Raw genomic sequence first — 20,489 nt, 5'->3', positions numbered from 1 at the left:
CATCATCAAGATAAAACTAATTATCCCACACACGTATCATTATCACCCCTTTGGTATATTGTATAATTATTCAAATGAAGTTCCATAATTATACTAATGACAACTATATAATTGTTTTACCGCATTGGGTCATAACTATCATAAGTGGAAGTGATGCAATTAGCCCGTTGAAGGGTGACGTATATTAATGTGTGGTGGGTGATTATTTACGAACGGAGGAGGAGAAAGAGGAAAAGAGAGAGAGAAAGAAAGAGAGAGAGAAAGAAAGAAGAAGAGAGAAAGAAAGAAGAAGAGAGAAAGAAAGAAAGGAGAAAGAAAGAAGAAAGAGAGAAAGAAGAAAGAGAGAGAAAGAAAGAAGAAAGAGAAGAAAGAAAGAAGAGAGAGAGAGAGAAGAAAGAAAGAGAGAAAGAAAGAAGAGAGAGAGAGAGAAGAGAGAAAGAGAAGAGAGAGAAAGAAAGAAGAGAGAGAGAGAAGAAGAAGAAGAAGAAGAGAGAGAGGGAATTAGAGAAAATTAGAGAGAGGTATTAATTTCGTTTTTTTTTTCGTTTTTCAAGGGAACAACGAGCGTGAAGGTGAGGACAAAGACTGTGAGGTTCCTACAGTGTGGACGGTGAGGTGCGGCGGGAGACAGAGACAGGTGATTATTTAAGGTTGTGACGTCATGCTGGGTTTACCTGAAGGAGTGAGGGAGGTTAATGAGGCGCTCCCACACACACCTACTTCTCTCTCTCTCTCTCTCTCTCTCTCTCTCTCTCTCTCAACCTCTCCCCTAACCCTCCTCAACCCTTTCCTTAATCCCCCCTTAATTCCTCCATCAATCCCTCCCTTAAACTCTCCCTTAATCCCTCCAGTAATCCCTCCCCTTAACCCCTCACTCAACCCCTCCCTTAAATCCTCCCTTAATCCCCCTCAATCCCCTTTAATCCCTCCCTTTAATCCATCCTCAATCCATCCCTAATCCCTCCCTAACCCCTCCCTCAACCCTCCTTAACCTCTCTCAAACCCTTCCCTTTAACCCCTCAATCCCCTTAATCCCACCCTTTAATCCTCTTTACTCCTTCCTTAATCCTCCCTTAATCCCTCCCCCGTGTCTCTTGTAGAATATATTCCACCTCACGATAAGTCAGTAAAAGTCACTGAGTTTGGATATAGTTATCAGACCTTGAGAGAGAGAGAGAGAGAGAGAGAGAGAGAGAGAGAGAGCTTCATAACAAAATATTCTTTCATGAACAAAACTAATAACAGAATAAATAACTTTTTAGTATTTGTTATATTGTTCATGTTATTCCCTTGTACCATATTACTTCCTTGTTTTTATTTGTAGATGTATAGTGAAACTTTTTATTTAACGGAATATATAGAGAAGAGGTAAGTCCGTTATATCGAGGGTCCGTTATGTGAAACTTTCATCTAAAGAACTATATAAAGATGGAAAGTCCGTTATATCGAGTGGTCCGTTATTTGTGAAACTCCTCCATCTCTAGAATTACATACAGAGAGAATGTCCTTTATATCGAGGGATTACATAGGAGAAAAGTCCGTTATATGGAGGTTTCACTGCTGTCTGAGGGTCGTGCAGTGTAGCAGTGATGACGAGTCTCCACATACTGTTCTTGTACACACACACACACACACACACACACATCCTGTCGCCTTTCTTGAACCACGAACTCAAAAGATTCAGACTCGTGAATCCGAACCATTTATGGACTGCTTCGGGTTCACGAGTATGAATCTTCTTGGGAGGTTCGTAGTTGACTGTTCGTTTAAATGTTTATTAACGTCTACTACCCCTACATAATCCACAATTCTTACTTATTTTTAGGTGTTATCATTATACAGTACTATAAATGTTATCTTAGACGATGGGCTTAATTATTATACTCAATGGGTTAAGTTATCGTACTCAGTGGTTGAAGATATCGTACTCACTGGGAAATTCATTGTACTCGAGGGGCTAAACATTCGTATTCAAGAGTTTAAGCCATCGTACTCAATGGGTTTAGCTGTCGTACTCAGTTGGTTGAGCAATTGTACTCATGATTTTAAGCTATCGTAGACAATGGGTTAAAGTATCGTACTCTGGTGGTTAAAATGTTTCTTACACACCAGTTTAATTTATTGTACTCAGGGGATAAACTATATCGTACTCAGACAGTGGGTTAAGCCATTATACAGAGAATCACCACCACACCACCACACTATGGCGGGTCGTGACACTGGGAAAATTCAGTGGTGTAGACTAAAATGTCGAACCAAAGATTATTACATCATGTCTCCCAAGTTTAAGTTTCGTAAGTCAGTAAGTCAGTTAGGTGGTGGGAAGTTACGGTCAATTTGCCGCCGCGGTGTAGAACTTGGTGGTGGTGTTAGATATATATCCTGCCTTCCTTCTTTCCTTCCTTCTTTCCTTCCTTCATTTATTCATTGCATCCTTCCTTCATTCATTCATTCGTTCAATCATTCATTTATTCCTTTCTTTCTCTCTATCCTTCCTCCCCTTCCTCTTTAAACTTTACAAAGGTTTATATTAGTTTATATTGGTTTAAATGGGTTTATTTGTCAGGGTTTAATTGTACCGTTTGGAGGTTCGACTGCCAGGGTTATGAAGCATCGTTAGAGGGTTCAACTACCGGGGTTATGAAGCATCGTTTGGGGGTTCAACTACCAGGGTTATGAAGCATCGTTTAGGGGTTCAACTACCGGGGTTATGAAGCATCGTTTGAGGTTCAACTACCAGGGTTATGAAGCATTGTTAGAGGGTTCAACTACCGGGGTTATGAAGCATCGTTTGGGGGTTCAACTACCAGGGTTATGAAGCATCAAGTTTAGGGTCTAACTACCGGGGTTATGAAGCATCACTTGGGGTTCAACTACCAGGGTTATGAAGCATCGTTTAGGGGTTCGAACTCACCGGGGTTATGAAGCATCGTTTAGGTTCAACTACCAGGGTTATGAAGCATCGTTTAGGGTTCAACTAACAAGCTATGAAGCATCAGCTTGGGGTTCAACTACCAGGGTTAGGAAGTATCGTTTAGGTTCAACTACCGGTTATGAAGCATCGTTAGAGGGTTCAATCAATGGGTTATGAAGCATCGTTTGGGGGTTCAACTATCAAGCCAGGAAGCATCGTTAGAGGGTTCAACTACCAGGGTTATGAAGCATCGTTAGAGGGTTCAACTACCGGGGTTATGAAGCATCGTTTGGGGGTTCAACTACCAGGGTTATGAAGCATCGTTAGAGGGTTCAACTACCAGAGTTATGAAGCATCGTTAGAGAGTTCAACTACCGGGGTTATGAAGCATCGTTTGGGGGTTCAACTACCAGGGTTATGAAGCATCGTTAGGGGTTTCAACTACCAGGATTATGAAGCATCGTTCACTGCCTTAGATCTTAGTTAATACAATATAACAAATTACTTTTTAATGTCTTGTGTATGTCAGTCTCTTTGTGCTGAATCGTGAAGTGTGAGTCGAAGTATTACAAGAGGCGTCATGTAGTGAAGGTGCTAGAGGCATATTGTAAAGAGAAAATTGATAGTGTGTGTGTGTGTGTGTGTGTGTGTGTGTGTGTGTGTGTGTGTGTGATGCTCTTTCCATCACACTACCACCAACACTACTACCACCTACCATTACCACCTACCACCACCACCACCACCTACCACTACCACAACTACCATCACCACCACCACTCTAATCTTCCTGTCACCTCTGATAACTTCCTTGATTATTTTCTAAGCCAATTTTAATGGGACATAAAACACGGATCTGGTCTTTAAGCTGTTCTTCCTCCCCGGGCTGATCACACACGTCTCAAACACGTAAAATGGGAGGGATTTATTAGGTGGGAAGATCATCAGCTTATGAGGTTAATATCCACATGAAGATTAACCTAACCTAACCTAACCTAACCTAACCAAACCAAATGTTAGCAAACCAAGCCAGTCCTGAGTAAACTAATGACTGGATCAAAGACAAACCTAACATAGATGTCTCTTTCAGTGTTTGTTCTTCTTCAAAAATACATATAGAATGTTTTATATATTTCAATGTTTATGTTGAAAAATCAAAGAAACTGTAAACATCGTCTCTCAGTTACCCACCACGCTCGTTAACATGGGTGAGGTGGAGACTAAATACCCCCCCCCCCAATTGGCTCATTTACGATATTGTTTTTTTGTTTTTTACGAGTAAGTTATGTTTGGTTGTTTCGTGTCGTCTACTTTCTTATTAATGACAGATAAAATGATTCAACGGCCATGTTCATGTTATTTCTCTTCCTGACAATGTTCATCTTACACTTTGGTCTCCTTGTTGTGAGGTAAGTGAACTCTGGTCTAACACCTGACGGCCGTACGATCAAGTTATGTTGTTACTTTGTTCTCAGTCTGCGTTAAACACCCTCCCTTCCCTTCCCCTACTCCCCCTTACCCACCCTCTCCCCCTCCCCTCTCTCCCTCTCCCCTTCCTCCCTTAACCCCCAGGCATGATAAACGAACCCAGGGACTCGGTATATGCCCTGAGTTTCTTTACAAAAACTCAATATCAAGTTTGACACTTTATTAAGGCGTTTGACGTCGTTCCTGACATGAATAAGTAAACCATGACTTAATTCTTTATGAAGGAATTACCCATTTTCTTTCTCATGGGTAAATAAAGTGAGAATTAAGGGATAACTGTGAAGAAATTGTCCATTTTCTTTCTCATGGGCAAATAAAGTGAGAATTAAGGGATAACTGTGATGAAATTACCCATTTTCTTTCTCATGGGTAATTAAACAAACTTAAATTAACACGTGGTTCCAACACTTCTTAGGATGACTCTCAGACACGAGAGGTGTGTCATAATAAGCTATTCTCCCACCCTAATATATAATGCCTTCTTGATCCATGAGACTGTTACGACCAGCATAATGCACAGTTAGTTAATGATTCAAATAAGTTATGATGGAAATATAAGTTGATTTAGCGTCCCGTTAAAGGTTATGAAGTTAATGACTCGCATAGATAATGTTGATGGCGAACTGTTGAGGTAGTGAGGGGCTGCAAGTCTAATAGGCCCCAGTCCTATTAGGTCCCCTCGTCAAACTATTAGGGCCCAATAAACCTTAAATTCAGTAGGGCTGTGTGTGGTACTTGGCTTAAGGTACTGTATGATATTCATGGGTTAGAAACATGAAGGGAAATGATAAAATCCAAAATGGCAGCAAAGTTTCACCAATACTCCACCGTCACTGGCTGGTGAGGTCACTTATCACCAGTCAAAGGAAGAGATACGACGAGAGAACTTTTGAGACTTGAGTGGGCTTGGTGACATAACCCCTCATCCCCCCCCCACCCCCCTGTGTCTCCCCACCGCCCCCCACCCGTCCCCCTCCCCTGTGTTAGATGGCGTCAGCGACACACACACACACACACATTGTTTATTCTCCATGATTTCTAGGAGAAAGACTTAAAGAAAGTTGATATTCTTGGTTTGTTTGTATGCTCTTGTGCACCTGTGTGTGTGTGTGTGTGAGTGTGTATGTGTGTGTGTGTGTGTGTGTGTGTGTGTGTGTGTGTGTGTGTGTGTGTGTGTGTGTGTACTTTATTGTTTACTCTATACAGAATTAATTAACAGGTTCATCATTTTCTGTTTGGTTTAATGTCTCAGTAACTTTGTTTGTTTGTTTTGTTTCATTAGAAATAACAACACTACTCCTCCTCCTTCCCCTCCCTCCTCTTCCTACTCTCTCTTCCTCCTCCTCCCTTCCTCCTTCCTCCTCCTCCTCCCCCTTCTCCCTTCCTCCTTCCTCCTCCTCCCTCTCTCCCTCCTCTTCCTCCTCCTCTCCTCCTCCTCCTCCTCCTTCCTTCCTTCCATCCTCCTCCTCCTCCTCCTCCTCCTCCTCCTCCTCCCTCCTCCTCCTCCTCCTCCTCCTCCTCCTCCTCCCTCCTCCTCCTCCTCCTCCTCCTCCTCCTCCCCTCCCATTCCCAGGTGTGATTAAATACGTAATCACTTAACCTCACAAACAGAGAAAGAAGAAAAGAGAAACCATCTCACAAACAGAGGAAAGTTAAAAAGAGAAAAAACCTATGAATTCGGTCAGACTAAGTGGGGAAAGTGGTCACTGTGGGAAAGTGGCTGACTGGAAGTGGGCTGACTGAAAGGGTCAGACTGTGGTGCAGAGTGGGAAAATCAGGAAAAGAGGAAAGTGGTCAGACTGTGGGAAAGTGGGTCAGAACCGTGGAAAGTGGGTCACCGTGGGAAAGTGGGTCAGACTGTGGGAAAGTGGGCAGACTGTGGCTAGAGTGGGAAATGAGACCTGAGGAAGACTGTGGGGCAGACTGTGGGAAAGTGGCTCAGACCGTGAAAGTCAGACTGTGGGAAAGTGGGAAGACTGTGGGTCAGACTGTGGAAAGTGGGTCAGACCGTGGGAAAGTGAGTCAGACCGTGGAAAGTGGGTCAGAGTCCGTGGGAAAGTGAGTCAGACCGTGGGAAAGTGAGTCAGACCGTGGGAAAGTGGGTCAGACCGTGGGAAAGTGAGTCAGACCGTGGGAAAGTGGGTCAGACCGTGGGTAAGTGGGTCAGACCGTGGGAAAGTGAGTCAGACCGTGGGAAAGTGGGTCAGACCGTGGGAAAGTGAGTCAGACCGTGGGAAAGTGAGTCAGACCGTGGGAAAGTGGGTCAGACCGTGGGAAAGTGAGTCAGACCGTGGGAAAGTGAGTCAGACCGTGGGAAAGTGAGTCAGACCGTGGGAAAAATTGCCAGATGAAACTATTATCTCTGTCTCTCTGTTTATCTCAACGTCTCCCTAATTTCCTCTCTCATTTATCTCTTCTCTCCTTGTAAATTATCATCCTTATCTTTTAATTACAAGATTAGTATAATATTTACTTGATTATCCATCTCTATTATCCCTTACTTAATTATTTTTTTTTTAGTGTATAATTTTCATTCGGACTTTTTCCAACGTTCGTACTACAAAGTTTTTTTCTTATGAAGGAAAGTTAATCCTGGCGAACTTCAGTCCGCCAGACGTCAGCACCGCCAGCGTTCTCTGTTTTGCAAGCCAACTTCCCCAACGTCATTCTTGGCCGCTGAAGAACTGAACTGAGCAGCTAATTTGAAATTCAGATTCTCAAAGGTTCGTACTTTATTTTTTTCTGTTTTATCGTTGATGACATAAGGAAGTTTGTATTAAAATAGTGGTTGACATTATGGTTTACGAGCGATATTTTACTGGTGGTTAAAGTTTGGTTAGGGTAGGTTAGGTTAGGTTAGGTTAGGTTAGGTTAGAGAATGTTGACTCGTCTTGGCCTGAGTACTTAAAAGATCTTTTGTTTGATACTGCCTATCAGGGGGCCGTCTACGTGAGGGTGATGGGGGGAGGGAGGTGTGAGGGGAGCTGATGGGAGAAGGAGTTGGTGGGAAGGGGAAGTTTATAGTAGGGGGAAGTAATAGGAGATTAGAAGTGATGGGAGAGGGAAGTGGTGGGAGTTGATGGGAATGGGGAAGGGGAAGGTAGTAGGAGGGGGAGGTAGAGGCAGGGGGGAAAAGGTGAGAGGAGGAACTAGAGGCAAGGGGGAAGGGGTAACAGGAGGAACCAAAAGCAGGGGGAAGGGGTGAGGAGGGGAACTAGAGGCAGAGAGAGATCAAGAAGACGACTATAAAGGTAAGGTTTCAGCGTCAGGTAAGGCAGATGGAGACTGGAGGTTGAGAGCCACAGTTTTCTGCTTCTGTGTAGGACTCTCGCCTTCAGGTACTCCACAGGGAGGCAGAAGACGACCCGAGTATCCCTTAACCTATAATAATGTTCTAGTTCAATGTAGTGTAATCATTGGCTTTATTTTCCTCTGTACGAAGTTCTTTTTTTTATTAGTATATTGAGTTTAAATGGAAATATATCTCTGTCCTGTTTGTTTTGCTGTAGTTATTATCTTGAAGAGTTTGTTGACCCGGCCATATCATGTCCCGGATTAAACACGGGGAAGAGTGATTGTTTTCATCCCGCTAACATGACCCAGATTTATAAAATAAAATCATTATTTCACCACTTGAGAATATAAACAATCCAGAAAAAATTAGTACTGGGCTTGGCTGACCTGCAAGACAACCAGGGAATTACTATACCTTTAGAAATATACGTTGATGGTGTTTATAGTAGAGAAATAGTCAAATAGTTTAACCAGAGAGTAAAACTGAGGAGGTCGCCAAAACTGAGCTTAGAGGAACGCCTTATAAGACTCGTATCTTAACTCAGGTGCCCCGAGTTGTAATCAGTGTTTGGCCTCGGTGAAACGTCTAGCCAAGGCAAGGAGACGAGGGTTTGATTGTAAATATCATCTTGTAAACATGATTGATTACGATTATGGGGTATGTATAATCGTAATTGTAATAAAAGATAATATATAGCTACGTAATCCAACATGTTAAAATATCTGTAATCTTGTTGTAATCATAATGTAGCTTCTTCTATAGTTTGTCATCGTAATCCACCAAAAAATCGTCTTAATTTATGATTATAAGTAAATTAAATATAATATTCGATATACTTACAGGATTACAGTACATCTCAATGGACATTTCAAAATTTTCCGCCACTTTGAATAATCCATTAGGTCAACTTGGCGTCATATAATTATATAATGTGGCAACACTGTGACCTGACCAATAGGCTACTTAGTTGCTTCTCCACCACCAGAGGTCCTTCATGTCCTTCTACCCCCGATGTAAGACTTGGAGGCACTTTGCTCCGGGATACTCTTAGCTACTCCCCTGTCTGTAAAGTTTGACTCCACATATTATCACCCAATTTGGTGTACCTTTTTAAGTGGCAGTGTTCAAGTCATAGATGATTTTTTAGTTGATTTTTATTATGTAGATTCTGTACAATCAAATGTTACTTAATACCTTGTAATTGTAATCATGAATGTAATTGTAATCCAGAGAAATCATAATCGTAATCAAATGCATTAAAACCAATGTAAAAAACAATCGTAATCTAATCAAGAAATTATCACTGTAAATCATAAACCAAAATAATGATACTTGGATTACGTAACCATCAAAAAATAATTGAGTATCGTAATCAGTAATCAGCCCTTTCGCTATAGAGAGAAGATTATCCTATATTGAAATTGAAAAAAAAAAATCCAGTTCCTAATTGCTGTAGGTAATCAAATCTACCTGAGTTTCCTGGGACATAATCAACAAAGTTTTAATGGGTCTTTCTCATTATCAATGCCCTTGACAACGCCACTACACCTTCTCTTGGTTATCGATTTGTTGGCCTTGACAGAGATGCTAAGAGTTCGAGTAGCGTCCAATGATAAGGTTTAACCCCTTGGTCTACAGTGTGTTTACAGAGTTCCTTGATGTTTGTGTTTACAGAGTTCCTTGATGTTTGTGTTTACAGAGTCCCTTGATGTCTGTGTTTACAGAGTTCCTTGATGTTTGTGTTTACAGAGTCCCTTGATGTTTGTGTTTACTGAGTCCCTTGATGTTTGTGTTTACAGAGTCCCTTGATGTTTGTGTTTACAGAGTCCCTTGATGTTTGTGTTTACTGAGTCCCTTGATGTTTGTGTTTACTGAGTCCCTTGATGTTTGTGTTTACTGAGTCCCTTGATGTTTGTGCTTCATCCTAAAGGCGTCTGGTATAAACATTCAAAATATTAATCACCATAATCACTATCTACCAAATTAATGCAAAAAAACAAACAAATGTTATTGACTTAATATATTGTGTGATTTACTTTTAGTTCCATTATTTTTTTCGGTATTTTTATTTTTGACAATTCAGAAAAAGTGAAGAAATATTACTTTTGACCACCTGCAGCTTAATCACCCCCAGTTTATTTCTTGTAAGATTAGGTTGAGTTTGGTTAGGTTAAGTTATGTTTGGCTAAGTTAGGTTAATTTTGATTAGGTTAGATTAGATTGCGTTAAGTCAGGCTAGGCAAAATTAGTTTATGTGAGGTTAAGTTACCGTTAGGAGGATTAATCTTAAGATGAAATATGACGAGAACTGTAAGATGATTCTTGTTTATTATTACAAAGAAAAAAATTACAAATACAAAACAAAAAAGAAAAAGCGAATTCTTCCTTGTTATCGTAGTGGGATTGTAAACAGTGACTCCCCATCGGTCGTCAGGAGGGCAGAAGACCACACCAGCAGTAGTAATAGGCCCCCGAGGAGAATAACTACCAACAGCACCTCCCTTCCTGTGCAACCTATCTCCTTGAACTCCTTTTCTAACCTCTAACGTCTCCCGCCACTATTGCCCCTATTGATGCTCATCCCTGGCAATACCACAACACCTTTACTGAATAACCTTCTAACACAGTGTAGCTTCGGGAATACATGGTGATGGTAAAAGATATGTCAGGCCCTCACTGTATAACAACGAGGTGGATTTGCATATTTGTACACTGAATATGTATAGTGTTTGTATATCTGCATTGTCCATGTATATATATTTATTCATGAGAAATGTGCGTGTATGTTCTGTATGACGAGTTTACCGATTAAGTCTCTCTCTCTCTCTCTCTCTCTCTCTCTCTCTCTCTCTCTCTCTCACCAGATCAACTGCAACACGCCCAGATGGTTGGCTCATGTGATGGACGTTTACGGGTCATTTGCCTCCATTTCACCTCCAACTCTTAAACTATCGCTGGACCGTTTAATAATCCAGCTGGCTTTTGTGACTCGACTATTATCAAAAGCCTTGTTTATATGGTGGCTTTTTTGTGATTGGTGGGCATAAGCTTTGCCTACGGTGGCAGTGTTGTGATTGGTGGGCACAGGCCTTGCTTACGCTGGCTGGGTTTTGATTGGTGGGCATAAGCTTTGCTTATCCGGTGGCTGTGTTATGGTTGGTGGATACAAGCTTTGCCTACGGTGGCTGTGTTGTGATTGGTGGACACTGTGAGTGGATATGTGGCGAAATCCAGACATATTTAATATTTCCCTGCGGTCGCTGATCACGTAACTGGTATGACAGGTAAGAGGCTGGCCAAACAAGGTGGTCGTATGATGAAGATATCCACTAATCACAACGTTAATAGATAAACATTAGTGTTTGGCACCTCAGTATGGTCGTAAGAGACAGGTGGTCGTCTACAGTGGTGGTCGCCCATCACAGGTTGCACTGTGTACAGGACGCTCAAACCAATTCCCCCGAGAGCGACCCTCGACTCAAGTGTCACCTCGTCTCCATTATTGTCCATAGAGAGTCAAGGACCTCTTAGCCCCTCCTCTTATTAAATGGAAAAAAAAAGTCTTCACCCCGAAATTATATTGTTATGGCAGACAGTCAAATGGTTCCTGGTGAGATGTTTTTATGTTATTTCTGTTGCCACTAATATGGATCATCCAGTTTTTTTATTATTATTATTCATTGATCTTACGTAATGATTTTCAAGTGTTTTCATGCGTTATGGACGTTTATCCTTGACGTACTAATATATAAACACAATCCGATTTGTTTTGAGATCAGATTTATCAACACTGGGATTGGTGTTTGCCTGAGGTGGGTCTTGACGGTCCTGGTATAGAGAGACAACAACAGACCCTCCTTCAAAACATACGACCATTCATTCATCTTGTGTATATCATATTAGCTGGTCTACATACAATCAGTTTCCACGTCTCACAATCGGTAATCACACGGCTGAGGGCATAAAGACGGCCAGTTGCGCAGTTAGCAGCGTTCATTGTTGACTTGTGTTGGACATCCGGGCACTTGGCCAGCTCTGGCAGCCATGCGATGAAAATACATGAAATATCTACACTCTGAAAAGATCTTTCAGTGGTACGCAAGAAACTCGCATGTGATATTATTCTATTTTGTGAAGAGCAGTAATGTCTACGTGGGAGTACTAATGTCTACATGAGAGTACTAATGTCTAAGTGGGAGTACTAATGTCTACGTGGGAGTACTACTTTCTAAGTGGGAGTAGTAAACTAGTAATGTCTAACCCAAGCAGAAAGATCACTCCTTGCACTACCACCGAGACTGGGAGGAATGGGATTGACCAATCCAGAGGAGATTGCTGCCACCGAACATCAAAACTCAGTTGAGCTCACGGCAGCCCTCACTGACCACATAATAGCTCAGAACGCAACAGGGGAGGTGGATACCAATGAAGTAAACAAGATTCGAAGGTCCATTACGACAGAACGACAGCACGGCCAAAGTGATAAGTTGCAGCAAATGTTGCTGCAGGTACCAGAGAATTTGAAAAAAAAGTAGCTATAGCGCAGGAGGTGGGAGCCTCGAACTGGTTAACTACGTTACCGATAAGGGCAAATGGTTTCAGTCTTAATAAACAAGAATTTACAGATACCATTGCTCTAAGGTATGGTAGGCCAGTAGAAGGTTTGTCCTCCCAATGCGTGTGTGGCTCTTCCTATGACGTCGATCACGCCATGGTGTGCAAGAAAGGGGGCTTCATATGCATGAGGCATGACGAAGTAAGGGACCTCACAGCAATTATGTTGAAGGAAATTTGCCGTGATATCAGGGTAGAACCAACCCTCCTTCCATTGGACGGTGAGAATTTCCAACATAGGACTTCAAGTACATCCAAAGAAGCCCGTGTTGACGTCAGTGCTCGAGGATTCTGGACGCCGGTACAGCAAGCCTTCTTCGACATCAGGATTTTTGATCCCATGGCCGCATGTCACCGTAACTTAGCTCTCGATGCTGCACACAGTAGGAACGAGAACGACAAGATAAGGGCATATGGGAGAGAATTCAAAACGTTCATCAAGGCAGCTTCAATCCTCTAGTGTTCACAACCTCTGGTGGGATGGGACCAAGTGCAAGATGCTTCTATACCAGACTCGCGGAGATGCTATCCGAACAGAAGCAGCAGCCCAGAAGTTATGTTACAGCCCGGATGAGATGTCGATTGTCCTTCTCTCCCCTTCGGTCGGCTTTGCTCTGCCTCAGGGGAACGAGAGCATCGGCCCCAAAGCCGACAACAGTTGCAGATATTGACTCTGAGGCAACAGTCACTGAATGCTGCATGGATCTGCGGATCAACTAACTCAACACAGGTAGGATAGCTACTTATGTATTAGGATATTTAATTTTATGGTATTAAATTGGCGGCGAAGGTGTGGCTATAGGGGGAGGATGGAGGCCATATTAAAAAAAAAATGTCTAAGGAGGAGTAGTAATGTCTAAGTCCTCCGTTGTTTTCAAACTTATCAACATCTTTAAGAAACATCAATGTCTAAGACTCATGCCAGATGTTTGTGGAATAACCGAAACAAAAGATGAGAATTTATTTATGACTTTCTGGATGTCACTTGGGCCCAGGGAAGGCGGGTGATATATGGGGTCCTTTTATAATCTTTTCTGTAGGTCAGTAACACGTAGACATCCGTTTCCTGTGCGTCAGCTGTAGGTAGACATCCGTTTCCTGTACTTCAGTAGCCTGTAGATATGTTTCCTGTACGTTATTTGTAGGGAGACATATGTTTCCTGTACTTCAGTTGTACGTAGACTTGTCTCCAGACAACAGAATCAAGAAATGTGTTGCATCTGCCACTGTAAGATGAACGTCGCGAGTAGGAATGTCACTTCCACAACACTGAAGAATCACTTACCTAACCTTACCTAACCCCACCAGGTATCGTTAGGAGGATATTTAATCATCAGGTAAAATAAGCTGGGGGGCAGGAGGGTAATATTCAGGTTGTTCAACTCTCAACTTGGTTTCATTAAAGAAGACAAGACAGATAGTTACACGGCAGCAAGTGTTCCCGGGGAGAGAAAATTGTCCATCTTTTCCTCCCTTAAACTTTCTTCATCTAAAGACTAATTTCGTCCTTCACACTGTTTCATTTCTTCTTTAACCTAGGACTGTCTTGCTCAAGTGTTCGAGAGCGAAATGAATACATTGTCTAGTCTTATCTTCGTGTATGTTTCTGAAGGAGGAGGAACCTACAGTCAAGGGGGTGGGGAGGGGAGGAGGGAACCCGACAATGAGGACTCGTCAACACTCACCATGAAAGTTTAATGTTGACGCTGGCGGAACAACAACAGTATTGTCGTCTCTAACGCTCAGGTAAGGCATTAATCCCAGGTGTTGCTATAAGTGTACACAAGGTTAAGAAGACACACACACGAATAGAAGGTCAGGTACAGGTGGTGGTGGGTCTAGATCCTGCTTGTGTTTCCGTAGTAGTGTTTACATGTTATAGCTCCTAAGGCTGGATCCATCACTTGTAGATACCGATGGTGTTTAGTTCCTCTCGTCTCGTCTCGTCTCCTCTCTCTCGTCTCGTCTCGTCTCGTCTCCTCACGACACCCGGACTTACACAAAACTCATCTAAAAGTTTAACAATTAGATCAAACTTTAAGTTGAAAATATAATACTGTGGTGACTCTTTCCGTCTTTCACATTACAGGTGGACAACTGTAACTCTTTAATTAGATCACGTGAAGATTAGCCCCCCATGTTATTGTTTACCTGAAGATTAACGACCCAAACTCTAAATTTAACCTAACTCAACCTAACCGAACCCAACCTAAACCTAACCTAACCTAACCTAAACTAAACTAAACGAAACCTAACCTAATCCTACAGGTATCATTAGAGTGTTTAATCTTCAAGTGATACAAAAAAAATGTCGTCAGGTTGCCTTAGACAAAATACAGAGAGTAGTTTTGTATTGATCCGCCTCGGTGTGGTGCTGACGCTATGTAACTCTCCTGACGATCACTGACTATCACCCGTGGTATAGCTGAGGCAGGTTATCAGGGCGGGTATATCACGCCACCTCTGGGAGGGTTACGGCTCCTTCAGTAGTTGAGTTATCACCCCAAACTCTGGCCTACCCAAGTCGAGTCATCATATTGTGCCCTCAGTAATAGTGATACACACACACACACACACACACACACACACACACACACACACACACACACAGAGGTAGGGAGACCAGACGGTAATCTCTGGACCCATGATTATTATATAACGAAATTGTGATCCTTAATTTATGACCCCTTATTGACCCTTACTGACCTTTGACCCTTTGACCTTATCGTCCTTTGACCCTTATCGCCCCTTTGCCCCTTATCGTCCTTTGACCCTTACCGCCCCTTTGACCCACCTGGCCCCTTGACCCTATCGTCCTTTGACTCCTTATCGCCCCTTTGACCCTATATCGCCCCCTTGACCCTTACCGTCCCTTTGGCCCTTTATCGTCCTTGATTCCTATCGCCCTGACCTTTATCGCCCCTTGACCCTTACTGTCCCTTTGGCCCCACAGGATCCTAACTTCTGTCCTTTTCCTCTCCCCAGCCCTTAATCTTGGGAGTCTTTAGAACGTTATTTCGATAGCTCTACTGTGGTCTCTCATTGTATCCACATTAAGTCGGTTTACGTGGGACTGTCTGAGTAAACTAATTGCTACCCACAACTGTAGACACACACACACACACACACACACACACACACACGACACACACACACACACACTCTAAACAAAATATTCCTACTCGTGTGCATAAGTTAAACAGGTGCTATCAAACGTAGGGTGCCACTTGGTGTCTGCCTAAGAACACCTTGGTGGCCGGCTCTTGCCTCTCCCAGCATCAAGATGAGTAACATTATTTTTAAAGTGAAGTTTTTACTGCATCCTAAGTCATGTTAATAGGATGTTACGTCATATGTTATGGGCAAGTTAGGTTTAAGTTAGTCGTCTTGTTGATGATTAAAGCGAAGATCAATAGTGGTTTTTTTTTCTTGTCTCGTGATGCAGTTAATACGCGTGTTTGTATTGTGGGTTTTTTTTACCCTTCCGTATAATATTTTTTTTTCGTGTTATCTTTCTTCTGTTTACATCACATTTCCTGCCTTCATTCCTATCGCCATTACTTCCTTTCTTTATTCCTTCCTTCCTTCCTTTGTCCTTTCTTCACGCTTCCTTCCTTCCTTCCTTCATTTGGTCCTTTAGCACCTCGGACACTCTCTCTTGGGTGTTGCTGCTTGACTATAACATCACACTGACCTCCATGTCTCTGTTACTTTACACACCAACACTCCTTCTCCTGGCCTGCTGCTGCTCCTTCTGCTGGTCTGCTGTTTACTGTGAGGAAGAGGCTTGGTGTCCTTATTGTGGGTGGCTGCTGAGGGTGGGTGATGTGGTGGGGTGGTAGAGTTCTTGGTGGGGTTGGTGAGGTGGTGATGGGGAGGGGGTGGGTAGGAGAGTTTGTTGTGGGTTGGTGGTGGGGTGCTGGTGTGTGGGGGGGGTGGAGGAGTTCTTTGTGTGGTTGGTGAGGGTGGGTGCTGTGGTGGCGGGGTAGGTGAAGGCGACGGGAGTGAGGGTGGTAAGGATCACTCTGGCTAGGTGTGTGGGCCACCACTCTAAAGGAAATGTATCGTGTGTTTGTGCTCTGCCTCCCACCCCACTTCCTCCCCACTGTCCAGTCATTCTCCTCCTCCCCACCCCCTCCTGGTCCACTGTGTTCATCACCTGAATTGAAACACTCCACTGAGACAGCTGTGTGGGTTCAGGTCTTGTGACACTCCACTGAAACAGAGACAGCTGCGTGGTTCAGGTCTTAGACACTCACTGAAACAGACACCTGTGTGGTTCAGGTTCTCAGACACTCCACTGAAACAGACAGCTGCGTGGTTCAGGGTCTTGTGACACTCCACTGAAACAGACAGCTGGTGTGGTTCAGGTCTAGACACTTACTGAAACAGACAGCTGCGTGGTTCAGACTTGGATACCTACTAGCAGATACCTGTGGTTCAGGATCAGGACACTTTACTGAAACAGACAGCTGCGTGGTTCAGGTCTTGTGACACTTACTGAAACAGACAGCTGCGTGGTTCAGACACTCACTGAAACAGACACCTGCGTGGTCTGAGGTCTTGTGACACTCCACTGAAACAGACAGCTGCGTGGTTCAGGCCTTGACACCTTACTGAAACAGACAGCTGCGTGGTTCAGGTCTTGTGACACTCCACTGAAACAGACAGCTGCGTGGTTCAGACAATACGAACACCACGAAGAGGGAATCAACGAAGAAGAAACTACATTAAAGAGACATAATTATCAGGTGTTAATATCGAGGACAGAACGGGACCATACTGATATGTACCGGGTGGAGGCTTGGTGAAGTGGACAAGTTAATAAAAACGATTAATATTGCCGATGAAAAACAACAATTGATACCTGGATTGAGAGGAAATTAGAGAAATAATTTGGTTTTAGAGGGAAATTGATGAGGAGTTTATGTTTGGTGGTAAAATTATTGTGTAAGATGGAGAGAAATGCTTTAAGATGACTGAATGACAACAAAATTGGACGACAGAGGGCAGCACCGTCATCCTCCCTCACTCCCTCGGCCCCGGCCTACTCGAGAAGGTTTTAGTCTCGCATAAAAAGGGGTCTTCTCTTTCTTTCTTTCTTTCTTTCTTTCTTTCTTTATTTCTTTCTCTTTTTTTCTCTCTTTCTTCCTTCCTCTGTGTCTACCATCTGTGACGACTTTAGAGACGCCTATGTGATCTTGTCCCCTAAACTATGTTAGACAGAATTACTCGGCTGGAATTTCCTTCAGAGTCTGTAGTTGTGAAAGACGTTGGTGTTGGGCTCTTTGGTCTTGATGCGTCTAGTTTACACGATGTATATACACTTAATAGTTACTCTCACTGTTTGTTTAACGATAGGAGTATTGGGGACTGCGTTTGTTGTGTGTTTTCTTTTGCAGTCATCATCATGCAAGTCATAACTCCAGCTTTACGGTTCTTTGAGGTAGTTAGAGCAAAGAAACGATAATATACTTCAAAGTTGTTAAATTGGGGAACACCTGTGGTAACACCTGCTAGCCTCAGACAGTCAACCTCCCCTCTGATCACTCTCAGGACCTTCTGCCGAACTTGCCGCTTCAACTTTCCTTCTAATCGAAAGTGTTGACACAAGTATCCGAGATGTTTATTCAACAAAGTTTCGGTCACAAATACTTTACAAAGGAGTGGAAGAAGAGGATATGAAGTTTTTAAGTTTAAACTCTCCAAGTTCTAATTCTTTATGATTAAAGTTTATCTGCCTCTCTTACGGTTTAAATGGAAGACAGATCAAAGGCTTAAATGCCACAACTTGCAGGTTACGTCATCCACAACGAACGATGAAACTTATGTGGTTCCAGGATCCATCAAGGTTAGGTGCTGTACCTCCTGGCCACCGTACCACCGTGCTGTACCTCCTGGCCACCGTACCACCGTGCTGTACCTCCTGGCCACCGTACCACCGTGCTGTACCTCCTGGCCACCGTACCACCGTGCTGTACCTCCTGGCCACCGTACCACCGTGCTGTACCTCCTGGCCACCGTACCACCGTGCTGTACCTCCTGGCCACCGTACCACCGTGCTGTACCTCCTGGCCACCGTACCATCGCGCTCACACCCCTTAGTTAACCAGCAACAGAACGTGGTGTGCTGGAGAAGACAAGTCGTGTGAGCTGGTGAGTCGTGGTGTTGACGGCGAGCAACACAAAGTTTGGTATCTCAGCGCCAACACTCCCGAACTTGTACTATAAACCTCAGTGTGTGTCTGACCATCAAACGTTCCGGGTGCAGTGTGTCTCAGCCCTGCCTCATTAACCCCCCCTCCTCACTTCCTCTTTTTCCTCTTGCTCCTCCTCCTCCTCTTCCATTCTTCCCTTCCTACAACTCCTACTCCTTTCATCTAACTCACTACTTCCTCCTCCACACTGCCCTAACGCCATTAAATATCTCATGACCAATAGCCTCCACCGCCACACAAGACCGTCAGTAATGCCCCCGACGCAGCCAGTCTCCATAATACTTAATATACTTGTCTATAAATCACAGCTCAGTCTTATATGTTATCTTTTTATAAGTTTATCAGTCGTATTTATTCTTTATTCAGTTGATTTGATTTATGTGTGTACCTTGTTGCCGTGGTGGTGTTGGCCCCGGTGTGACTCGGGTCTTTTTGGGGTAGTGCCAGCCGCCTCCCAGGTGTGTTCCTTGGTAATTCACATGGTGGCCAGGTGTGTGAAGATCAGTTGTGTGGTCTTCAGGTGTGTAGATGATAGGTATAAGGTGAGGAGTTGTGTAACGGCGAGTTTTGTGGAGGTCAGGTGTGTCAGGGTCAGATATGTGAGGGTCAGTTGGGCGGAGGTCAGGTGTGTGAAGATCAGTTGTGTGGAGGTCAGGTGTATAGTGGCTGGGCGCTCCTTAATTAAGTCTTCATACACACTCAGTCTGTCCTGTCAGTTTGAGTGAGTGTGGTGATCAGTTTGAGGGTTTACGCAGGTCTAAGGTCTGGTTTGTGTTAGTTCAGGCACCGCTTAAAGTCTGAACTGTACAAAGTTGACCATGCCAGCCGGTTTGGGCGTCTGTGGACTTACGCGCCAAGTGTTTGCTCAGTGCGACGATTGATTTCACACAAGAAGCTTATTTTGCAGTGAAATTTATAAAGAAAATCCTCGTTTATGGGAAGTTAAAGAGTAATGAATATTCAGAGAGACAAAGGGGTCAGCGACGTATGACCTTTTGGTGGAATAAATAAGGGAACAAGACACGACAGCAAACAGTGACGTTAACAAAATAAATTTATTCTATGAGGTGTTAATGTCAGTTACAGTAGCTGGCGATGTGTTGCTCTTCTCGGATCTTGAATGGCAGGTTAAAGATACGTGACATCAACCATCCGCTGATATATAACCCAGTCATCCGGCTCTGGTCTCAGCTTATTCAGAAGAACAGTGTGTATAAACTTTTCTCTATAGAGGCCAATTTGTCTTCCATTGGTTTCTTATTTTTCGTTTTTTCTGGACTGATCCACAACACAACCCCCAACAGGTTTAGTTCATCGTCACTGAGTGGAGACACATTGTCTTGTCCCTGACGAATCCACAACGGAAATAAGCCTATAAGCTGATCATGTCTGGGGTCCCTTACACACTCCCGGAAACCTAACCCACAATATCACTGGGCTGCTCGCTGCTGACTCCACCCCCGGCAATGTAGTCTTCAGGAAACTCGAATACGAAACTATATCTTAATATTAGTTGTTGCTCAGTGGAGAAACTGCCTTTGTATTTTGTGTGTATAAGCCATAACTGTTGTGTGCTAATACCTTACAACACCAACAAACTTATATACGTGTTGTGGTAATCAAAGAGTATTTTTCTTTAATTAATTTATCGTTTACACAGACGAGGGATGATTTTGTTTTAGATCTGAGTTGTCTGAACAGTATTTTATCTTAATGGTACATCGTTACGCCTGATGAGCTTTAAGGACCAACGCCTGTCATTACTCCACTAATGTGTCCAGTAACGAGTTTTTCCCAGAGATATATCATTGCCTGGCTGTACGCTGCCCCCATGCTCATCAACCGGGATTACCTGTAGACGTTTTTGCTCTACTCGGGGCACTGGCCGGGAGATTACACCACGTTATAAGTCTGGTGATAATTCTTGAACTTTTGGTGATAGTGAAAGATGATAAGCGGGGTC

General features: G+C 43.3%; 2 protein-coding genes across 2 annotated transcripts in view; one reads left to right on the top strand and one right to left on the bottom strand.

Annotated features, from left to right (window-relative positions):
- The first annotated feature begins 6,984 nt into the window (after window positions 1–6,984).
- LOC121853213 (choline-phosphate cytidylyltransferase B-like) overlaps window positions 6,985–20,489 on the top strand; it is a 76,675-nt gene continuing 63,170 nt past the window's right edge. The window contains exon 1 of the mRNA XM_042347208.1: window positions 6,985–7,122. The gene's annotated coding sequence lies outside the window, so the exon portion shown is untranslated. The remainder of the gene's footprint in view (window positions 7,123–20,489) is intronic.
- Window positions 20,295–20,489, bottom strand: part of LOC121853133 — a 10,397-nt gene continuing 10,202 nt past the window's right edge. Inside the window, exon 3 of the mRNA XM_042347075.1 lies at window positions 20,295–20,407. Coding sequence (XP_042203009.1) covers window positions 20,295–20,407 — 113 coding nt within the window. The remainder of the gene's footprint in view (window positions 20,408–20,489) is intronic.

The sequence above is a fragment of the Homarus americanus genome, unplaced genomic scaffold (assembly GCF_018991925.1).
Source record: "Homarus americanus isolate GMGI-L3 unplaced genomic scaffold, GMGI_Hamer_2.0 scaffold32871, whole genome shotgun sequence".
NCBI classification, from domain to species: Eukaryota; Metazoa; Arthropoda; class Malacostraca; order Decapoda; family Nephropidae; genus Homarus; species Homarus americanus.
This window is presented reverse-complemented; position numbering and strand designations above follow the sequence as displayed.